The sequence below is a fragment of the Diceros bicornis genome, chromosome 3 (assembly GCF_020826845.1).
Source record: "Diceros bicornis minor isolate mBicDic1 chromosome 3, mDicBic1.mat.cur, whole genome shotgun sequence".
Classification (NCBI taxonomy): domain Eukaryota; kingdom Metazoa; phylum Chordata; class Mammalia; order Perissodactyla; family Rhinocerotidae; genus Diceros; species Diceros bicornis.
Genome location: NC_080742.1, coordinates 19,499,725 through 19,524,936, shown reverse-complemented (window position 1 = coordinate 19,524,936; position 25,212 = coordinate 19,499,725). Strand labels below are relative to the sequence as shown.

At 35.7% G+C, this 25,212-nt stretch overlaps 1 protein-coding gene and 1 pseudogene across 1 annotated transcript; both read right to left on the bottom strand.

The window, feature by feature from the left end:
* Positions 1 to 14,306: 14,306 nt before the first annotated feature.
* Positions 14,307 to 15,108, bottom strand: LOC131422846 (olfactory receptor 7A10-like; annotated as a pseudogene).
* Positions 15,109 to 22,617: 7,509 nt separating this feature from the next.
* LOC131421725 (olfactory receptor 7A17-like) lies at positions 22,618 to 23,538 on the bottom strand. Its single transcript, XM_058568517.1, has one exon. It carries the CDS (start codon positions 23,536 to 23,538, stop codon positions 22,618 to 22,620), a length of 921 nt encoding a protein of 306 aa, XP_058424500.1.
* Positions 23,539 to 25,212: the final 1,674 nt, after the last annotated feature.

Below are 25,212 nucleotides of genomic sequence, written 5' to 3'. Positions count from 1 at the left end.
TGGTAACCACCAAGCCAATCTCTGTCTCTATGTGATTGTTTGTTGTTGTTGTTATCTTTTACTTATGAGTGAGATCATATGGTATTTGACTTTCTCCCTCTGACTTATTTTTCTTAGCATACTACCCTCAAGGTCCATCCATGTTGTCACAAATGGCTGAATTTCATCACTTCTTACGGCTGAGTAGTATTCCATTGTGTATATACACCGCATCTTTATCCTTTCATCCTTTGATGGGCACTTAGGTTGCTTCCAAGTCTTGGCTATTGTAAATAATGCTGCAATGAACACAGGGGTGCATGTATCTTTACACATTCATGTTTTCATGTTCTTTGGATAAATACCCAGCAGCAGAATAGATGGATAGTATGGTAGTTCTTTTCTTAATTTTTTGAGGAATCTCCATACTGTTTTCCATAGGGGTTGCACCAGTTTGCACTCCCACCAATGGTGTATGAGAGTTCCCTTCTCTCCACATCCTCTCCAACACTTGTTGTTTCCTGTCTTGTTAATTATAGCCATTCTGATGGGAGTAAGGTGATATCTCATTGTAATTTTGATTTGCATTTCCCTGATAGTTAATGATGTTGAACATCTGTATCTCTTCTTTGGAGAAATGTCTGTTCAGAACTTTTGCCCATTTTTTAATTGGGTTGTCTGTTTTCTTGTTATTGGGATGTATGAGTTATTTATATATTTTAGACGTCAACCCCTTATCAGATATATGGTTTACAAATATATTCTCTCAATTGTTAGGTTGTCTTTTTGTATTGTTGATGGTTCCTTTGCTGTGAAGAAGATTTTTAGGTTGATGTAGTCCCATTTGTTTATTTTTTCTATTGTTTCTCTTGCCCAGTCAGATATGGTACTTGAAAATATGCTGCTAAGACCAATGTTGAAGAGCATACTGCCTATGTTATCTGCTAGAAATTTCATGGTTTCAGGTCTTACATTCAAGTCTTTAATCCATTTTGAGATAATTTTTGTGTATGGTGTAAGATACTGGTCTACTTTCATTCTCTTGCATGCGGCTGTGAGGTTTTCCCAACACAATTTATTGAAGAGAATTTCCTTTCTCCATTGTATGTTCTTGGCTCCCTTGTCAAAAATTAGCTGTCCATAGATGTGTGAGTTCATTTCTGGACTCTAAATTCTGTCCCATTGACCTGTGTTTCTGTTTTTGTGCCAGTATGATGTTTTCATTACTATAGCTTTGTAATATATTTTGAAATCAGGGAGTGCTATACTTCCAACTTTGTTCTTTTTTTTTTTTTTCAGGATTCCTTTTGCTATATGGGGTCTTTTGTTGTTCCATATAAATTTTAGGATTCTGTGTTCTATTTCTATGAGAAACGTCATTGGAACTTTGAAAGGGATTGCATTGAATCTGTATATTGCTTTAGGAAGTATGGACATTTTAACTATATTAATTCTTCAAATCCAAGATCACAGAATATCTTTCCATTTCTCTGTGTCTTCTTCAATTTCTTTCAGCAATGTTTTATAGTTATTAGTGTACAGATCTCTTACCTCTTTGGTTAAGTTTATTTCTAGGTTTTTTATTATTTTTGTTGTGATTGTAAGTGGGTTTGTATTCTTAATTTCTATTTTTGCTACTTCATTGTTAGTGTATAGAAATGCAGGTGATTTTTGTATGTTGATTTTGTACCCTGCAATTTCACCATATTCATTTATTATTTCTTTTTTTTCTTGGCTTATTGTGGTAACATTGGTTTATAACATTGTATAAATTTCAGGTGTACGTCATCATACTTCTATTTCTGCATGGATTATCACGTTCTCGTGTTTACCACCCAAATACTAATTATAATCCATCACTGCACACATCTGCCTAATTATCCTTTCACCCTCATCCCTTCCCCTCTGGTAACCACAAATCATTTATTATTTATAAAAGTTTTTGGTGGATTCTTTAGGTTTTTCTATATATAAAATCATGTCATTTACAAATAGTGACACTTTCACTTTTTCCTTTCCAATTTGTGTCCCTTTTATTTCTTTTTCGTTCCTGATTGCTCTGCCTAGGACTTGCAATACTATGTTAAGAGTGGTGAAGGTGGGGATCCTTGTCTAGTTCCTGTTCTTAGAGGGATAGCCTTCAGTTTTTCTCCATTGAGAATGATCTTAGCTGTGGGTTTGCCATATATGGCCTTTATTATGTTGAGGCATTTTCCTTCTATATCCATTTTATTCAGAGTTTTTATCATAAGTGGATGTTGTCCCTTGTCAAACGTTTTCTCTGCATCTATTGAGATGATCATTTGATTTTTATTCTTCATTTTGTTAATGAGGTGTATCATGTTTATTGATTTGTGGATGTTGACCCATCCCTGCATCCCTGGAATAAATCCCACTTGATCATGGTGTATGATCTTTTTAATGTATTGTTGTATTCAATTTGCTAGTATTTTGTTGACGATTTCTGTATCCATGTGCGTCAGTGATATTGGCCTTTAATTTTCTTTGTTTGTGTTGTCCTTGTCTGGTTTTGGTATCAGGGTAATGTCAGCTTCATAGAATGAGTTAGGAAGCTTCTCCTCCTCTTCAATTTTTTGGAAGAGTTTGAGAAGGATAGGTATTAAGTCTCCTTTGAATGTTTGGTAGAATTCACCAGGCAAGCCGTCTGGTCCTGGACTTTTATTTTGGGGGAGGTTTTTGATTACTGTTTGGATCTCCTTACTGGATTGGTCTATTCAAATTCTTTATTTATTCTTGATTCAGCTTTGGAAGGTTGTATGATTCTAAGAATTTATCCATTTCTTCTATATTATCCAATTTGTTGGTGTATAGCTTTCACAGTATTCTCGTGATCCTTTGCATTTCTGAGGTGTGTGTTGTAATTTCTCGTCTTTCATTTCTGATTTTGTGTATTTGAGCCTTCTTTCTTTTTTACTTGGTGAGTCTAGCTAAAGGATTGTAAATTCTGTTTATCTTTTCAAAGAAACAGCTCTTGGTTTCATTGATTTTTTCTACTTTTTTTTTTTTAGTCTCTATTTCATTTATTTCTGCTTTGATTTTTATTATTTCCTTCCTTCTACTCATTTGGGGCTTTGTTTATTCTTCTTTTTCCAGTTCCTTTGGGTGCACTGTCATATTGTTTATTAGAGATTTTTCTTGTTTATTGATGTAGGCCTGTATTGATATAAACTTCCCTCTTAGAACCACTTTTGTTGTATCCCATAAATTTTGGCATGTCATATTTTCATTTTCATTTATCTCTAGGTATTTTTTGATTTCTTCATTGACCCAATCGTTGCTATGTAGCATTTTGTTTAATCTCCACATATTTGTGGCTTTCATGATTTTCTTTCTGTAGTTGATTTCTAGTTTCATACTGTTGTGGTCAGAAAAGATGCCTGGTATTACTTCAATCTTCTTAAATTTATTGGGACTTGTTTTGTGTCCCAATATGTGATCAGTCCTGGAGAATGTTCCATGTGAATTTGAAAAGAATGTGTATTCTGCAATTTTTGGATGGAATGTTCTGTATATATCTACCAAGTCCATCTGGTCTAATGTGTCATTTAAGGCCAATGTTTCTTATTGTCTTTCTGTTTGGATGATCTATCCATTGGTGTAAATGGAGTGTTAGAGTCCCCTACTATTATTATGTTACCGTCTCTTTCTCCTTTTTTTTAATATAATTTTATTTATTCATTTATTTCTTCCCCCAAAGCCCCAGTAGATAGTTGTATGTCATAGTTGCACATCCTTCCAGCTGCTGTATGTGGGACTCAGCCTCAGCATGGCCGGAGAAGCGGTGCGTAGGTGCGCGCCCGGGATCCGAACCCAGGCCACCAGCAGCAGAGCGCACGCACCCAACTGCCAAGCCATGGGGCCGGCCCTCTTTCTCCTTTTATGTCTGTCAATAAATGCTGTATATATTTAGGTGCTTCTATGTTGGGTGCATAGTTATTTACAAGTGTTATATCCCTTGTTGGATTGTTCCCTTTATCATTATGTGTGCGCTTCTTTGTCTCTTGTTACAGTTTTTGTTTTAAAGTCTATTTTGTCTGATATAAGTATTGCTACCCCAGATGTCTTTTTATTGCCATTTGCATGGAATATCTTTTTCCATCCCTTCACTTTCAGTTTGTGAGTGTCTTTAGGTCTGAAGTGTGTCTCTTGTATGCAGATATATGGGTCTTGTTTTTCTTTTTCCAATCAGCCACCCTATGTCTTTTGATTGGAGCATTTTGTCCATTGATGTTTAAAGTAGCTAATGATAAGTATGTACTTATTGCCATTTTGTTACTTTCTTTCTAACTGTTTTAGTATTTCTTTTTTGTTCCTTTCTTATTCTCTTGCTCTCTTTCTTTGTGGTTTTATGGCTTTCTTTAGTATTATGGTTGGAATCTTTTCTCTTAATTTTTTGTGCATTTATTTTATGTTTCTGGTTTGTGATTGCCATGAGATTCATATATAATAACCTACGTATATAGCAATCTACATTAAGTTGATGGTCTCCTTAGTTTGATCTCTTTCTAAAAGCTCTACTCTTTTACCCCTTTACTCCCACATTTTATGTTTTTGATATCATATCTAACCTTTTTTTTTTTGTGAGTGTATCTGTTACTCTCTTATCATGGAAATAGGTAATTTTAGTACTTTTGTCTTTTGACCTTCATATTAACTTCATAGGTGGTTGATCTTATACCTTTACTGTATTTTTGCTCTAACTAGTGATTTTATTGCTTTTTTTTTTTGATAATTTTCTTATTTCTATTTGTGGTCTCTTCTCTCTCCCATTTAGTCTTTAGTCCAGCTCATTGATCTGTTCTTCTATATCACCTACTCTGCTTTTGATTCCCTCTAGTGAATTTTTCATTTCCTGTATTGTGTTCTTCATTTATGATTGACTCTTTTTTTACATTTCCAATTCTTTGTTGAAGTTCTCACTGAGTTCATCCATTCTTCTCCTAAGATCAGTGAGCATCCTTATGACTCTTAGTTTCTACTCTTTCTCTGGTAGATTGTTTATTTCTGTTTCATTTTTTTTTCTTGGGTTTTGTCCTGTTCCCTTACTTGGAATATATTCATTTGTCTCCTCATTTTATTCTTTCTCTGGGCTTATATCTATATATTAGCTACATCAGCTATATCTCCTGATCTTGGAGAAGTGGATTTAGGTAAGAAATGCCTTATGAGGCCCAGCAGTGTGCTTCCCTCTTGTCACCAGTTCAAAATGTTCCAAGAATGACACCTGTATGGGTTATATGTGTCCTTCTGTTGTGACAGGGTTTCTCTTGCTGCAGGTGCCCAGGGAGGCTAGGCTATCCCCCTGGCTGTCTGGTTGTAATGCTCAGCTGTATATGGCTGCTATGGACCCTTCAGTCACTTTATTGGGTGCGGGGAGACCCAGCACAGTTGGCTGCAAGGTCTAATAGCACATTCCTGTTGCAGTTTTTTTGTTAAGTGAGTGGGCCCCTGGCATGGCTGGTTGCTAGTTTCAGAGGCTTACAATTGCTGTGGACCTCCAGCCTTCAAGGCTCCTGTCAACTCTCTGAGGATTACGGGTGAGTGGGGTTGGCCCCAGGCACAGGAGAACCCAATTGTTTCAGGCTTTGGAAGGTGGGGCTGATCCCCTATGTGACTGTTTGAGAAGTACAAGTCTTCCGAAACTGACAAGTCCCACTGCCCACAGGGCCACATACACCATCAACACAGTCCTGCACTGTGAACACACCCCAACCACCTGAAGCACAACCTGTTACCCCACTGCAGAGGACCCACACACTCCACCTGTGCCCCACACACTCCATCTGCTCCTCGTTCATGCCCTGCCCCACAGAGGTGGACCCACTTTCCTGGCTGCTGAGGATCCAGGCACCCAGCTTATACAGGCCCACAAGTTGCCTGATGGCTTGCTGTTGTGTGGGGCTAGTCCCTGGGGTGGGCTGCCTGCCCTGGCCATGCTGGATTAAATCAGTGCTCTAGTGAGCAGAGCAGACCCTGGGCTAACAGGCCAGGGGAAGAATTTCAAAGGCCTCTACCAATGTCTGTGTCAGCATACCTGTACTTGGTCACAATAATGGCTGCTGCTAATGTCTCAGTCCCTGGAGAGGTCTCACATCTCACCAAGATGAACCCAGAGCCTATTAGGTGAGTCTCTTTTCACCAAAGGACTGTGCATCTTTCTTTCTGGTGATCTTAGTTTGCTTTTCAAAATGGTGAATTTGTGCATAGGCCTTTTAAGAGCTAGCTCTTTTTCCCTTATATCTAACATCTTTTCTGGGGATATTCCCCTTTGTTGTTAGTAGCTGTAAAAGCCAGATATTATGACACTCATCTCGGTCATGCTGAGTCTAAAAGCTGCTTATAGCAGTAATGCTTCCCCACTCAGATCCCTCACTCCTCCATGGAAGGCTGTATACCTTAAGATTACTCTTGGCTGACCATGAAGTGCTGTGGCTTGTGAAGGTGGCTTTTTTTTTTCTCTCCAGAGTGGAATTTCAGCCTCTTTCACTTTTTAATCCAGTTTTCGGTTCTCTCTTGGGGATAATTGTTCCAAGAGTAGTTGTAAATTTGTTGTGTCTGTGGGATGCGGTGAGTTCAGAGTTTGCCTATGCCATCATCTTGACATCAACCTCCTAATGTCATGTTTCCAGCAAGTATAAAAGATGGGATTATAAATGCATCTGAGTGTGTATATACGTGTGTGTGACTGTGGTTCTTTGAAAAAGAATGTATATAGACACATCTATATATATAGACATGTCTTACCCTTGAACATTTCTTTGGACTCAACAAAGTACTTCCACACATTTCATTTATTCCTTCAAAAACTCATCTGAAGTTATGTTTATTATCTCATATAGTGTACAGCATTATGATTTGATGTGTATGATATGTATGTATTGCAAAATGATTGCAATAAGGTTAGTTAATACCTCCTCGACCTTACAGAATTACCATTTTTTTTCCATGGAGAACATTTAGGATGTACCTTCTTAGGAAGTGTATAACACAGTATTGTTCACCATATTCACCATACCTTCCATTACATCCTCAAAACATATTCATCTTATAACTGGAAATTTGTATTATATGACCAACATCCCCTCCTCCCCCCACCTCTCTGCTAAGGGCTGCAATCATTATATTATTTATTTCTACATGTTCGGATTTCTTAGAATCCACATATGAGTGAGATCATACAGTATTTGTCTTCCATTGTCTGACTTATTTCACTTAGCATAATGCCCACAATGTTAATACTTGTTGTTGCAAATGGCAGGACTTTTGTTTTTCAGTTTGTGGCTGCATAATATTCCATTATGTGTGTGTATATATATCACATTTCTTTCGTCATTCATCTAACGATGAACACTTAGGTTTTTCCAATGTTTTAGATATTGTGAATAATATTGCAATAAATATGGGGCTCCAGACATCTCTTTGAGATTGTGATTTCAATTTCTTTGGACATATACCCAGAAGTGAGAATGTTGGATCACATGGTAGTTGTATTTTTAATTTTTAACTTTTTTGAGGAACTCCATAGTGTTTCACATAGAGGCTGTATCAATTTACATTCTCATCAACAGTGCACAAGGGTTCACTTTTCTCCACATCTTTGCCAAGATTAGTTATCTCTTGTCTTTTTGATAATAGCCATTTTAACAGATGTGAAGTGATACCTCATTGTGGTTTTGATTTATATTTCCCTGACGATTAGTGATGTTGAGTATATTTTCATATACTTGTTCGTTATTTGTATGTCTTCTTTGGGAAAAAAAAGTGTATTCAGTACCTCTGCCCATTTTCTAATTGGATTATTGTGTTTTGCTATTGAGTTGTATGAGTCCCTTATATATTTTGAATATTAACCCTTTAACAGGTACAGGATTTGAAAATATTTTCTCCCATTCTATAAATTACCCCTTCATTTTGTTGATTGTTTCTTTTGCTGTGCAGAAGCTTTTTAGTTTGATGTTGTTATACTGGTTATTTTTGCTTCTGTTGCTTGTGCTTTGGTGTTATATCAAAGGAATCATTGCCAGGAATAATGTCAAGGATACTTTTTTCATATATTTTTTTCTAGGAGTTTTCTGGTTTCAGGTCTTATGTTTAAGTCTTTTTTTTTTTAATAATTTTATTTATTTTTCCCCCAAAGCCCCAGCAGATAGTTGCATGCCACAGCGGCACATCCCTCTAGCTGCTGCATGCGGGACGCGGCCCCAGCATGGCCGGAGAAGCGGCGTGTCAGTGTGGTGTCTGGGATGGAACCTAGGCCGCCAGCAGCGGAGCAAGTGCACCCAACCGCTAAGCCATGGGGCTGGCCCCCTTATATTTAAGTCTTTAATCCATTTCAAGTTAAATTTTGTGAGTTGTGTAAGGTAGGTGTCCAATTTCATTCTTTTGCATGTGATTCTCCAGTTTTTCTGGCAGCATTTATTGAAGAGACTATCTTTTCCCAATTGAATATTTTGGGCTCTGTTGTTCAGTATTAGTTGTGCGTATATACCTGAGTTTGTTTCTGGGCTCTCAATTCAGGTCCATTGGTCGAAGTGGTTCTTTTATGCAAATAACATACTATTTTAATTACTATACTTTTGTGATAAAAGTTGAAATCAGAAAGTGTGATGCCTCTAGCTTTGTTCTTCTTTTTCAGGATTGCTTTGTTTATTTATTTATTTTTTTTGTGATCTCTTAAAAATTTTGGGATTGTTTCATATATTTCTGTAAAAGCCATTGGGATTTCTACAGATGGCTTTAGATAGTATGCACATTTTAACAATATTAAATCCCGTGACCCATGAACAAGGACCATCTTTCCATTTATGTGTATCTTGTTCAATTACCTTCATTGATGTCTTCAAATTTTATGTGTATAGAACTTTTACTTCCTTGGCTAACTTTGTGCTTAAGTATTTTATTGTTTTTGAAGCTATTTAAAATGGGATTATTTATATATTTTTTCAGATGGATCATTGTTGGTGTATAGAAATTCAACAAATTTTTGTATGTTGATTTTGTATCCTGAAACTTAACTGATTTTGTTTATTATTTCTAAAACTTTTTTGGTGAGATCTTTAGGGACCTCTGTATAAGACGATGCCATCTTCAAAGACAATTTTACTTTTTTCCTCCGTTTTGGATGCTTTTTATTGATTTTTCAATATTGATTTACTAGGACTTCTAGTACTATGTTGAATAGGAGCTTTAAAAATGGGTGTCTTTATTTTGTTCCTGATCTTACAGAGACAGTTTTAAATCTTTCACTGTTGTGTGTGACGTTAGTCATGACTTGTCATATATGGTCTTTATTATTTTGAGGTATGATCCCTCTATACCAAGTTTGTTGAGAGTTTGCATTGTTTAATAATGTTGAATTTGTAACACCTTTTCTTTATCTATTAAGATTATCATACTCTTTTACCTTTAATTCTACCAGTATGATGTATTACATTTATTTTTTGGCTTAAAGGGAAACTTCCTTCATTCTAAAAATAAATCCCACTTGATCATGATGTATGAACCTTTCATTTTGCTGTTAAATTTAGTTTGCTAATATTTGTTGATAATCCTTGCATCTGTATTAATCAGGGATATTGGCATGTAGTTTTCTTTTTTTATTGAGATATAGCTGACACATAACATATTAGTTTCACATGTAGAACATTTTGCAGTGAATACACTGCAAAATGATCGCTAAGATAACTTTAGTTACCATCCGTCACCATACAAGTTAGACTGTTTTTTCTTATGCTGAGAACTTTTAAGATTTACTGTCTTAGCAACTTTCAAATATGCAACACAATATTATTGACAATAATAACCATGCTGTGTATTACATCACTAGGATTTATTTATTTTATACTTGGCAGTTTGTCCATCTTGACCCCCTTCACCAATTTGGCCCACATCCCAACCCCCTTCCCTCCAGCAATCACCATTCTGTTCTCTGTAATTATCACTTTTGTTTTGTTTGTTCATTTGTTTTGATTTTTAGCTTCCACATATAAGTGAAATCAAATGATATTCATCTTTGTCTGACTTCTTTCACTTAGCACAATACTCTCAAGGTCCATTCATGTTGCTGCAAATGGAAAGGATTTATTAATTTTTTTATGGCTGAATATTATTCCATTCCATTTTATGGCTGAGTAGTATTCCAAGTCATATTCCACTTATTCTTTATCCACTTATTTATCAATGAACACTTAAGTTGTTCATATGTCTTGGCTATTGTAAATAATCCTGCAATGAATATGAAGGTGCATATATCTTTTTGATTTATTGTTTCTGTTTTCTTTGGATAAACACCCAGAGGTGGAATTCCTAGCTCATATGGTAGTTCTATTTTTACTTATTTGGGAAATCTCCATACTGTTTTCCATAGTGGCTACACCAATTTACATTTCCAACAGTGCACAAGGGTTCTTTTCTCCACATCCTTGGTAACACTTGTTATATCTTGACTTGTTGATAATAGCCATTCTAACTGGTGTGAGGTGATATCTCATGAATCAATTTGGATTTCCCGGAGGCTCAGTGATAGTGAGCTTCTTTTCATGTACCTCTTGGCCACCTGTATATCTTCTTTTGTAAAATGTCTATTCAGATCCTCTGCCCATTTTTTAATTGCATTGTTTGTTTGTTTTTTGCTATTGAGTTGTATATTGTCTTCTTTACATAGTTTAGATATTAACTCTTTACTGGATATATAGTTTGAAAATATTTTTTCCCATTCAGGAGGTTGCCTTTTCATTTTGTTAATGGTTTCCTTTGTTGTACAGAAGCTTTTAAGTTTGATACAGTCCCATTTGTTGATTTTTGCTTTTGTTGCCTTTGATTTTAGAGTCAGATCCAAAAAATCATTGCCAAATTCAATGTCAAAGGGCTTAATGCCTATGTTTTCTTCTAGAAGTTTTATAGATTCAGGTCTTATATTCAAGTCTTTATGCTATTTTGAGTTAGTTTTTGTGGATGGTGTAAGAGTACTCTAGTTTCATTCTTTTGCGTATGGCTGTCCATTTTCCCAAGAACGTTAATTGAAGAGAATATCCCTTCCCCATTTTATGTTCTTGCCTCCATTGTCATAAATTAATTGACCATATATTTGTGAGTTTATCTTTGGGCTCTCTATTCTGTTCTATTGATCTATGTGTCTGTTTTTACACCAGTACCATGCTCTTTTGATTACTATATCATTGTAATACAGTTTGAAATCAGGAAGCACGACGCTTCCAGCTTTATTCTTCTTTCTCAAGATTGCTTTGGCTATTTGGGGTCTTTTGGGTTACACACAAATTTTAGGATTGTTTGCTCTATTTCTGTGGAAAGTGTCATTGGACTTTTGATAGAGATTGCATTAAATCTGTAAATTGCTTTGAATAGTATGGGCATTTTAATGTTAATTCTCCCAATCCATAAGCATGGAATATCTTTTCATTTATTTGTGTCCTGTTCAATTTCTTTCAACAAGCTCTTATAGTTTTCCAAAGGCCTCTGTCCCTCCAGTGGGTGCATTAAGATTAGAAAATGAATCTCCTTCACATATAGTCTGGACACTTTTCAAACTGCTGCTTCTGTGCTGGGCCCTGGGACAAGTGAGTCTGTGTGTGAGCCATTTAAGAGCACTTTCTCCATCTTCTACAGCATTTTGGGTCTCATAGACATAAGCCCTGATAATTTTCAAGGCCAGATGTTTTGGAAGCTTGTCTCTCAGGTTCAGATCTTAATAGTTGGACTTTCTGATGTAGGGTGCAAACTATTTGTTCCTCAGGGAGAATTTCTAGATTTGTGAGACTCCTCCTGATTGTGGGTTGCTGCCCTGGGGGTGGAGTTTTTGGTGATACTACATCTCAGCCTCTCCTACCCACCTTGATGTGGTGCTTTTCCCATTTGATTTGAAGAAAGCTATTCAGCTAGTTTTTAGGTCTTTTCAAGAGAGAATTTTTCCATATGGAGCTGTAGATTTGGTACGTCTGTGGGAGGAGGTAAGTTCAGGATCTTCCTGTGTAACCATCTTGAACTGCCCCCTTTATCATTTACTTTAAATCTTTGCATCTAAGTAGTACATCCTTTTAATTTCATGTTAATTCAAACCCTCATTCTTTGCATTTCTCTCCTGTCCAATTTTATCTCAAGTTTCGTTTCTACACAACAGATGGAATCATAAACACATCTGTCTATGTACATATATATGTGTGTCCTTTTTGAAATAAAAATATATACAAATGAACACAAGTATATGCATACGTGCAACTTTACCTTTGAACATTTTCTTTGGACTCAACCAAGTATGTCCACACATTTCATTCATTTCTTACAACATTCCTCTGAAGTTATGTTTACTATCCCATGTTACCTTTAGAATAAAGAAATTGAGACTCAGGAAGATTTAATTTTTACCAACTACATTAAAATGCCGTAAAGTTTATTGTGTACTTTCTTAAATTATACACAAGTGAAACATACAGTATGTACTATAATTTTTGTATGTCTCCTCTTATTCATCAAACTGTACATTTCAAATGTATGCATTTTATGGCATGAAATTATACTCCAATAAATTACTTAGATGGAAAATTATCTAGGGGTGCATGAATCAGAGTAGGATCTAGACAACAGGTAGCTAATTCACAATGATATCTGGTAGGAGATATCTCTTCTACCTGGGGAGAAAGAAAAGTGACATCTATGGATATAGGAACAGTAGAAGTAAATTAAAGCAATTTACACTTGGTACTCTTTTTTCTGTAAAACATAAGATAAAAATACATATAGAAATAAGGTTAACTGATCAAATATTGGTTTAAGTGAGAAGAGCACCATGGTCACACACAACATCATGGATGAGCCTTAGAAAAACAATGTAAAGACTCACAGCTGACTATAGACTCATGAGGAGATCAGCAGAGCTCAGAAAAACTTCCTACTATACAACCTCTTTTAGTAATAAAGGGATTATATTAAATCATTTCCTTTTAAGATGGCTTTTTGTGCAGCAATAGCTAAGTGATACACTAATCAAAGTGATCAGAAGTGAGAACAATTATAATAATTTGCTGCAAATTATTCTTGGCACTAGTTCTTACATTTGAAGATAGTATTGATGGTTATTCAGTTATTTCAAACAATGGTATTTAAAAAAACTCTCATTGGAGCTCATTTCCGGGTAGCCAGGAGAGCTTGAAAATACATGCATGTTTGTGTAGGAAAACTGGTGACCTGATTCACATGACTGGACAGGAATTCAAGCTCTCTCTGGAGTCATTCTTTGATCATAAAAGATGAATACAATCCCAAGCATAATGAAGATATATAAAGGGTAATAACAACAGTGATCAATCACCATTTCTTTCATGGTTATGACAAAATTTAGAAGGGGGATATATTTCCATGAAAGCAATAAAATGAGTCATATTATAAGTAGCTCTGGAAGTCTTCAAGGAGGAACATGAAGATAATTTAATTAAAGTGTGAAAACATCAATCCTTCACCCATACGTATAAACTCCCTTTCATATGAACACCAACCTTCCATACTCCAATGAGTAGATATGTACAATGAAAATATTTTGCGTGGTAATGCAATGTATGATCTAAAACTTTGTTGCATGATATTAAAGGTCATCTGTGATTCTAAGGTCATATTAGAATCTATTTATCAATCTATTTATTAAAATTTGTTTTTCAATGAAGATTTATCTGTATTTGATGAGACATGTATTTGATAATCATTTTACCAGTGACTATGGTAGGTATTATGGACACCAAGGTAAAAAAGAACAGGATGCTAATGAGAAAAATAAAACACAGTGACTAGCTGTAAAACATACCACTGTATCAAGATCTACATTGTCAGGAAGAGCAGTTAAGATACAGGTATACAAAGGAATGTTGGACATAAAAGCGAATAACAGTGATCACAGAATTTCATCTGTTATAAAATTATATAAATTGCCTTGGTCATTAAGTGTAGTTTTCCCATAGGAATAGCACAACTCACAATGATTCTGTTAGTAAAGGAAATGAAAAAGAAATTTGTTACGATATACATCATTTGGTAAAAATTATTCTAAAAAGAACCCATGTTGTATCATTAAATAACGGGAAATTTTAAATATTTCTGATTCATGTTTGGAAATAAATTTGGGAAAGTAAGAAAAAAACAAAGAGAAAATGTTTTGGATATCAGAGAGAGCAGAAAGCTTAATAAAGCGAGCTACATAAATTGAATAGAGAAGTTGAGGTCAAAGAAATGGAAATTGCAAGAAATAAATAGAAAGAGCAAGTTCTATTTCCACAGTCTGATCAAGTTATCAGAATTTTTCATTATAAGGCTTTGATGTCTACAATCACGGGCATTTCTTCAGTCCTAGGACGATTGTACTTTTTTTCCTTCACAAAGAATGCTTTCAGAGTCCTTTTTATGTCTTTATTCCTCAGACCATAGACAAAAGGGTTCAGCATGGGTGTAAACACAGTGTCCATCACTGACGCTATTGCACTTGAGAGTGAGTTTTAGGTAGCAGCAGAGCTAAGGTACACTCCTAGGCCAGTACAATAAAATAAGGAGACAACTGAGAGGTGAGACACACAGGTAGAAAATGCTTTATATTTCCTCTGAGCTGATGAGATTCCACATCTTCAGGATACTATCTTAGAGTATGAGTAAAGAATACCAGCAAAAGGATCACCACCCAGCAGGTCAGTTGCAAAATACATCACAATTTTATTAAGAAAAGTCTCAAAACATCAAGTTGGACCATCTGATTGAGGTCACAGAAAAAGTGGAGGATTTCTGAGTAAGTACAGAAGGAAAGCTGCAAAACCATTAAGCTTTGTAACAAGGAATTCAGGATACACGCGATCCAGGATACCAGAATGAGAGTCCACAGAGCTGGGGGTCATGATGTCTCAGTAGCGCGGTGGGGGCCAGATAGCCACAAATCGGTCATAGGCCATCGATGTCCAGAGAAAGATGTCCAACGCTTCAGAGAGTGAAAAAATTAATCTGCCTTATGCAGCCTGCATATGTTATAACTCAGTTCTCTGTGTATTCACCAGCATCTTTGGGATGGTGGTGGAGGTGAAACATGTCTACAAAGGACAGATTTGGGAGGAAGAAGTACATGAGTGTGTGGAGGTGGGAGTCTCAGATGGCGTCCGGGATGATGAACAGGGTTCCAAATACAGTGATCAGGTACATGGAGAGGAAAAGCCCAAATATGAGGGGTTTCAATTCTGGTTCCTCTGAAAATCCCAGAAGAAGAAATTCTAAAATTTGTGTATCATTGCCTGGTTTCATGTGCTCAATGTGACTTCCAGGAAAGAGAAAAATAACATGACTAATTTTCACATGAACTTGTGTTACTAACATATTTGTAATGCCAAAATGTATATTTTTCAGTTAAGAAATTAACTTTAATATTTTGTATATGAATATGGTCCCCTTTTGGGGATTTCCCATGCAACCTCTGAAATGGAATTTTTGTCCCAATCGGCTTTTTCCCTAAAGGATCAGGTACCTACAGTTTTAACTAGAAATTCTTCATATATTTTAGGAATATAACTTAATGTATATAAGTGTTGACCGTGTTTTAGACACTGTCTAGGCAATGAGTACAGTATGTTGAAGAATGAAAGTTCCTACAATTCAATGATGGAGAAAAATTATATAAGTAGACCATAAAATTACATAACATTTCAGATGGTGACAGGTGGTATAAAGAAAAGGAAAGCAGTTGGGTTGCTTCCATGCCTGGGCTATTGTGCATAATGCTGCAATGAACATAGAGGTGAATAAAACCCTTGAATTATTGAGTTAATTTTCTTTGGATAAATACCCAGTAGTGGAATAGCTGGAACACATGGTATTTTTATTTTATTTTTTTAAATTTTTTAAATTTTTTTAAACAATATTTTAAAGATAATTTATTTGATATGTTTACCAACAATTAATTATTTTAGTGAGAGCAAAAAGATTGACTATGTTTCATTCTTTTTTTTTTATTGATTTAATAGTTTTTAACATTGTGAAATTTTGGGTTGTACATTTTTGTTTGTCCATCACCATATATATGTCTCCCTTCACCCCTTGTGCCCACCCCCCACCCCCATTGCCCCTGGTAACCACAATACAGTTTTCTCTGTCCGTGTGTTGGTTTATATTCCACATATGAGTGAGATCATACGGTGTTTGTCTTTCTCTTTCTGGTTTACTTCACTTAATATAATAACCTCCAGGCCCACCCATGTTGTTGCGAATGGGATGATTTTGTCTTTTTTTATGGCTGGGTAGTATTCCATTATATATATATATACCACATTTTCTTGATCCAATCATCAGTCGAGGGACACTTAGGTTGCTTCCACTTCTTGGCTATGGTGAATAATGCTGCAGTGAACATAGGGGTGCATAAGCCACTTTGGATTGTTGATTTCAGGTTCGTTGGATAGATTCCCAGTAGTGGGATGGCTGGATCATAGGGCATCTCTATTTTTAATTCTTTGAGGAATCTCCATACTGTTTTCCATAGAGGCTGCACCAGTTTGCACTCCCACCAGCTGTGTATGAGGGTTCCTGTTTCTCCACATCCTTTCCAACATTTGTTGTTTCTTGTCTTGGTGATTATAGCCATTCTAACGGGCGTGAGGTGATATCTTAGTGTTGTTTTGATTTGCATTTCCCTGATGATTAGTGATGTTGAACATCTTTTCATGTGCCTATTGGCCACCTGTATATTTTCTTTGGAGATATGTCTGTTCATTTCCTCTGCCCACTTTTTGATCGGGTTGTTTTTTTTGGTTGTTCAGTTGTGTGAGTTCTTTATATATTATGGAGATCGACCCCTTGTCAGATATATGTTTTGCAAATATTCTCTCCCAGCTGGTGGGTTGTCTGTTCACCTTGATTCTGGTTTCATTTGTCTTGTAGAAGCTCTTTAATCTGATAAAGTCCCACTTGTTTATTTTTTCTTTAGTTTCCCTAGTCTGGGTAGGCATGTCATCCGAAAAGATTCCTTTATGACCAATGTCAAATAGTGTGTTGCCTATATTTTCTTCTATGAGTTTTATAGTTTCAGGTCTCATCTTCAGGCCTTTGATCCATTTTGAGTTAATTTTTGTGAATGGCGATAGCAGTTCTTTTGTGTGTGGCTGTCCAGACTACCCAATGCTATTTATTGAAGAGACTTTCCTTTCTCCATTGTATGTTCTTAGCTCCTTTGTCGAAAATTAGCTGTCCGTATATGTGTGGTTTTATTTCTGGGCTTTCAATTCTGTTCCATTGATCTGTGTGTCTGTTTTTGTACCAGTACCATGCTGTTTTGATTACTATTGCTTTGTAGTATGTTTTGAAGTCAGGGATTGTGATGCCTCCTGCTTTGTTCTTTTTTCTTAAGATTGCTTTAGTTATTCCGGGTCTTTTGTTGTCCCATATGAATTTTAGTATTCTTTTTTCCATTTCCATGAAGAATGTCATTGGGATTCTGATTGGGATTGCATTGAATCTGTAGATTGCTTTAGGTAATATAGACATTTTAACTATGTTTATTCTTCCAATCCATGTGCATGGGATGTCTTTCCATTTCTTTATGTCACCATCGATTTCTTTCAATAATGTCTTGTAGTTTTCATTGTATCGTCTTTCACCCCCTTGGTAAGATTTATTCCTAGATATTTTATTCTTTTTGATGCAATTGTAAATGGTATTATCTTCTCGAGCTCTCTTTCTGTTAGTTTGTTATTAGCATACAAGAAATGAAATTGATTTTTGTAGATTGATTTTGTACTCTGCAACTTTGCTGTAGTTGTTGATTATTTCTAATAGTTTTCCAACAGATTCTTTAGGGTTTTCTATATATAAAATCATGTCATCTGCAAATAGTGAGAGTTTCACTTCTTCGTTACCTGTTTGGATTCCTTTTATTCTTTTTTCTTGCTTAATTGCTCTGGCCAGAACCTCCAGTACTATATTGAATAGGAGTGGTGAGAGTGGGCAGCCCTGCCTCGTTCCTTGGTATTTTTATTTTTAATTTTTTGAGAAATCTCCATACTGTTTTCCATAGAGGCTGCACCAGTTTGCATTCCCACCAACAGTGTATGTGAGTTCCCTTTTCTCCACATCCTCTCCAACACTTGTTATTTTTTGTTTTGGTAATTGTAGCCATTCTGACAGGTGTAAAGTGATATCTCATTGTAGTTTTGATTTGCATTTCTCTAATAATTAGAGATGTTGAACATCTTTTCATGTGCCTGTTGGCCATCTGTATATCTTCTTTGGAAAAAGGTTTGTTCATATCCTTTCCCTATTTTTTGATCGAGTTGTTTGCTTTTTTGTTATTGAGTTGTATGAGTTATTTATATATTTTGGAAATTAACCCCTTGTCAGGTATATAATCTGCAAATATTTTCTCCCAGTTTGCGGGTTGTCTTTTCATTTCATTCGTGTTTTCCTTTGCCTTGAAGATTTTTAGTCTGATGTAGTCTCACCTGTTTGTTTTTTCTTTGGTTTCCATTGCCTGGATAGACATGGTATTCAAAAAGATACCACTAAGACTGAGGTCAAAGAGTGTAATGCTTATGTTTTCTTCTAAGAATTTTATGGATTCAGGTATTACAAGATGTGGAAGCCACCCAAGTGGCCATTAACTGATGAATGGATAAAGAAGATGTGGTATATGTATACAATGGAATACTACTCAGACCATAAAAATGACAAAATCATGCCATTTGCAATGACATGGATGGACCTTGACAGTTTTATATTGAGTGAAATAATCCAGAGAAAGACAAACACCATATTACTTCAATCATATGTGGAAGATAAACACACACATGGATAAGCAGAACAGGTTAGTGGTTACCAGAGAGGAAGGGGGAGAGTGAAAGATGTAAAGGGGCACATCTGTATGGTGACAGATAAAAACTAGGCTATTGGGGGTGAGCATGATGCAGTCTATAAAGAAACCAATATACAATGAAGTACACCTGAAATTACACAATGTTATAAACAATATGACCTCAATAAAATAATTTAAAAAAAAGAAAGAAGGCTTAATTTTTTTTAAAAAGGAAAGCAGATATAAAGGAGAGCTAACAGATTGTTCTATTTTTCATTGGTATTTAAGCAAGAACTGCAAACAAGGTGACATACAAATAGAGACCTCAAGTAAGAGAGGGAGGGAGATGCAAAGTTATGTGGAGAGGTGTGTGCCAGGGAGAGGGAAATGGGTAAATACAATAGATTTTCCTTCTTTTCTTGAGTTTCTAAGTTCTGTTTGATGATCAAAGCAAAAATTATAACTCTGTCTTTTGTGGTTCTCAGTGTATGTGTAGAACATATATAAGATGACTATGTTTTAGAAGATGTGGGTAAAGGAAGGCAAGGCTTCTGTACCTCACTCTAACTGGTAAAATATTTACACTAGTAGACCATGCTGTTGTGCATATATACTGTAATACATAGAACAATAACAAAAAGCTATAAAAAGAGATATACTCAAAACACTATAATCAAAATGGAATCTAAAAAAATATCTAAGTATCCAAGAGGAAGGCAGGAAAAGGAAACAGAAATGAAAATCATCAGAACAAACAGAAAGCAACAAAGAAATCAGCAGCCTTAAGAATTAACATATCCGTAATTATATTAAATGTAAATTTAATGTCTAAATATACTAATTAAAAAATACAGATACAATAAAGATTAGTGGTTATTAGGGGTTGGAAGGGGTGGGGTATGGGAAGAAACTGCTTAATGGGAAATAGGTTTTGTTTTGTCCTGAAGGAAACATTTTGGAAATTGATAGAGGTGGGGACTGAGCAGCGTTGTGAATGTACTAAATGTCACTGAATTATTCTCTTTAAAATTATGAATTTTACCTCAATAAATTGTTTTTTATTAAGAAAGGTACAGTGGATTGAAAAGAAAAAGAAACATGACCCAACTATAATCTGTCTACAGGGAAACTTTTCCAAATATAATTAAATAGGCAGGTTGAAATAAAAGGATGGAAAAGGATATGCAATGCAAGTATTAATTGAAGAAAAAGAGCAGTGACAATATTAACATCAGACAAAGAATATTTCAGAGCAAATAAAATTACCAGGGACAGGGTTGGACATGAAATAATGATAAAGGGTCAATCCACCAAGAAGACATAGCACTTGTACATGTATGTGGATCAAGCAACAGAGCTGCAAAATACGTAAAACAAACATTGACAAAACTAGAGGAAGAAATAGACAAATCCAGTTAGTTTTATATGGAACAGGAGATGTCAGGGAAGGTCACTCTGAAAAGGTGACTTTGAGCACAATATCTGAAGACAATGGGGCCATGAGCCAAGCATACATCTGTGAGAAGAATATTTAGGTCAGAGAAAGACCCAGCGCAAAGTAACTGTGGGAGGAGCATTCCTGGAATCATCAGGAAAAATTAAAGAGGATGATGTGACTAGAATGGGTATCAAAACAGGGAAGAAGTTGGATGGAAGATCAGAGAGGTAGGCAGGTGGCCAGAGTATCATTCCACTGTGGAAAGCACTTATGGACATGGATCATCCCAATTCCAATACCGTTGTTTTGTATTGTGTGCACATGCAATGAACCCATGATTTATATCTCCATATGCAAAAACATCTCTCTTTATAACTTTCATCACTTGTTTTTAGACAGGGCTTTTATTACAATCAAGGAGTTTGGGATATGTGTTCAATTTACATCCTCTTCCCTGAAAATCCACCCTCTTCCAGTGCAGGTGTAAATGTACATGCACACGCACAGGCAGATCAACTGAGTTGATTTTAATATCTTATGACCTTGATCTTGAGACAGTTGCTTCGGCTGGGAAAGGAGACTCTACACAATGAATTAATCACTTTCTCTTTTCTCTGAGAATCCAGACTTGGAATCCAGGGACCCTAGGTCATTAGATGTGACTTCTAGGATCTCAATGACAACTAAACTTAGCAACGGCCCATTTGGTCTGGCCGCTTTTGGTGATGTGAATGAAGAGGCTCTACAGACAGGGATACAGGAGTGTAAAGAGAAGAAATGAAAGTTCATGACATTCTAAGGGATAGAGCTGAAGCAAATCATTTCCTCCAGCCCCTAATTATAATCCCTATGGGGCCCAAAAATGTAATAGCAGTTTAAACTAGATAAAATTTTCCAATGTCTCTGACAGAAAGTCTTTTAATTTGTTTTTTATTATAATAAGAAATCTTAACAATCAATGATAAAAGATAAACATCCACATAGAAAAGTGTCAATGTATTTTGAGGGGAAGACCCCCAAAATAATTACAAAGTTTGATAAATATGATAAATATTATAGTACATGAACCATTAAGATATTGTGATATTAGTTAAATGCAAACTACTTGGAATAAAGAAACCTGCATGTACATCCAGGCTACAAGGTGTATTAATTCTACACTTATATAGTAGTTAATTTTACTGCTGAAAATTTCATTTTCTTGTCCTGAAAAAGGAGATTGATGAAAATAATCTCAGAAAGTTATTGAAAGAATTGAATGAAATAATGTATTTAAATGCCTGAAATATATCTCAGCATTTAATCAATGGTTTAAAAAATATATATACTTTATCCTTTGCAAATCTTCATTCATTTCTCCACCTCCCATTACATTTCTATTGTGCTATTTCATCTTTCTCTGGCTTTGCCAGCAATAGTCTGTTACTCACATTGACCCAGGTCATCTTTCTACAAGGTAAGCCTGATCGTGCACATCCCATGCCATAAACCCACTAATTTTAAAATTGTGTCAATTCTGTAGCCAAAATATAAAGTCTCTGTTATTGGGCTGTTGCCTAATAAGCCTGGCTCATATTTCAATTTTCATCCCCTGCCCCTCATTATTGGTCAGATATTAATTTTCTAAGATATTAATTTTCTAAGCACACCTTACAATCCAATTCCCACATTTATTCCCCAGATCTCATTTATCCATCTCAACTCTTCCCCACTGGAAGAACTTCACACCTCATTCAAGGCTTCACACAACTGTAAGCTCGTCTGTGAAGCCTTCACTGACCTACCTAGGAAGAGTCAACTACTTTTTTAGATTCACTTCACCAGGATTGTAGTGCCAATTTGACTGAATGTAGATTATTGTAAATTTCATCAGATGGTGACTCCATTCTGCTATTGCAAACACAATCTATTTCTAAAGTGGATTAACACAACCTCTGGCAATTGGTATTTAACCTCTGATAGATGAAATGACATATTTCAAGAGCAGATAATATGGGAGGCAGCTGTTTTTATCTGGCAGAATTATTACACATTTATTCCTCCAGTTCTTCCTATAATATTATAAGCACCAAATTTCTTGTATTATATATGTTGCTGCAGAACATTTATGCAGCAGATTTTATTTCCTATACTGAACCCAGACAATATAATGAGAGATCAAAATTTTAAAAGAAAACGTAAAAGAAACAATTGCTTATAATGTAGAAAGAGACTGAACTCTTTAAATAACATAAATTGCAGATTATCCTTGGTGAACTTATAAAAATTATCATGATTTAGATCTTCTAGAGTTTTTAGCATTGTTATTCATAAACAGGTCTATATCTTCACACAAATAATCTCCTCATGTGGAGAATGTTTCTCAACTGAAAAGTTTTTTAAGGGCTTGCTTTATGTCCTTGTTTTTAAGACTGTAGATAAAAGGATTCAGCATGGGTATGACCACAGTGTACATCACTGAAGCTATTGCACTTGCCCTGGAGTTTTGTGTGGCAGCAGAACTAAGATACGCTCCAAGGCCTGTACCATAGAACAAGGAGACAACTGAGATATGAGACTCACAGGTAGAAAATGCTTTATACTTGCCCCCAGCTGATGAAATTCTCACAATAGAGGCTACAATCTTAGAGTAAGAGAGGAGAATACCACAGAGTGGAATAACACCTATAATTCCAGTTGCAAAATACATCACTACATCATTGAGAAAGGTGTCAGAACAAGCAAGTTGCACCAGCTGATTAAGTTCACAGAAAAAGTGAGGGATTTCCAACTCTGTACGAAAAGACAGTCTCAAAACCATTAAGCTCTGTGACAATGACTGCAGAGCAGTTATGATCCAGGATGCTATAAGCAGGAGGCCACAAAGCCGGGAGTTCATGATGACCATGTAGTGGAGGGGGTGACAGATGGCCACAAACTGGTCATAGGCCATCACGGTCAGGAAGAGGTTATCCAAATCTCCAAAAAGCATAAAGAAATATATTTGGGTGATGCATCCAGCAAAGGTAATGACTTTACTCTGTGTCTGGATGTTAAGCAGCATTTTGGGGATTGTGGTAGAGGTGAAACAGATGTCTGCAAAAGAGAGATGGGAGAGGAAGAAGTACATGGGTGTGTGGAGGTGGGAGTCAGTGATAATGGCCAGGATAATGAGAAGGTTCCCAATGAATGTGAGCAGGTACGTGGACAAAAACAGCCCAAAGAGGAGAGGCTGAAGCAATACCTTTTCTGAGAGTCCCAGGAGGATAAATTTTGAAACATGTGTTTGGTTTTCTGGTTCCATGCAGCCAATGAATCTGCTCAAAAAGAGACAAAAGCAAAGCAAATTTAGGCTTAAGGAATGTTGAAAAATTAACAAAAATGTTGTTTATCTTTTGCACACATTGAATGAATTCTCATATATTATGTATAGACCCATTTCTCTTTAAGTTGAAAAATATCAGGGAATCCCAAATGTTCCATCTTATCCTTGATGCTGTCACTGATAGCCATTATAGTTTTTTGTCCTCAACATTTGCCCAAGGCAATTTCCCCTACAAATTCTCTGAAACTTTATTTTGTTCATTCATCAAATATTTTTGAACAATTATTTTGTGGCAAATATTGTTAAAGACCTTCAATACAGCAGTGAAGCTAATTAAAAAATATATATTTTCATGTGTGTGTTGGCCATCTGTATATCTTCTTTGGAAAAATATCTGTTCATATCCTCTGTCTATTTTTTGATCAGTTTTTTTGTTTTTTTTCTGAGTTGCATGAGTTCTTTATATATTTTGGATATTAACACCTTATTGAATATATGATTTGTAAACATCTTCTCCCAATTGGTAGGCTGTCTTTTCATTTTGTTGATGGTTTTCATTGCCCTGCAGAAGCTTCTTAGTTTGATGTAATCCTATTTGTTTAATTTTGCTTCTGTTTCCTTTGCCTGAGGAGACCATGATATTCAAAAAGTTACTGCTAAGACCAATGTCAAAGAGCGTACTGCCTATGTTTTCTTCTAGGAGTTTTATGGTTTCAGGTCTTACATTGAGAATGCAAATCAAAACTACAATGAGCTATCACCTCACAAATGTCTCAATGGCTGTTATTTAAAAGACAAGAAATAACAAGTGTTGGAGATGTTGTGGAGAAAAGGGAACACTTGTACCCTGCTGGTGAGAATGTAAATTGGTGCAACCACTATGAAAAACAGTATGGAGATTCCTCAAAGAATTAAAAATAGAAATATCATATTGTCCAGCTATTCCACTTCTGGGTATTTATCCAAAGAACACAAAAACACTCATTCAAAAATATACATGCACTCTTATGCTCTTCGCAGCATTATTCACAGTAGCCAAGACTTGGAAGCAACATAAGTGCTCATCAACGGGTGAATGGATAAAGAATATGTGGTATACATATACATATATATATGTATATAAATATACACACACAATGGAATACTACTCAGCCATAAAAACAATGAAATATTGCCATTTGTGACAACATAGATGGAACTTGAGGGTATTATGCCAAGTGAAATAAGTCAGACAGAGATAGACAATTACCTTAAGACTTCACTCATATGTGGAAGATAAATAAACATACGTAGATACAGAGAACCGAGTGGTGGTTACTACAGGGGAAGGGAGGAGGGGAGAGTGAAAGATGTAAAGGGACACATGTGTATAGTGATGGATGGCAACTAGATTTTTGGTGGTGAACACCAAAACCTTAAGATATAATGATGTACACCTGAAATTTAATTTAATTAATTTTGGTTATAAACCAAAGCAACCTCAATTTAAAAAAATCCTTGTCTTTAACAAGTACTATTGCAGTGTATGTGTTTACATTGTGGTGACAGTAGACTATTAAATTATATTTCATGTGATTATTATCATTAGTAAAATAATGCATGTAAGTATAATATACTTTGAAGAAGAAAGTCTTCTTTTGTAGATCACCTCTG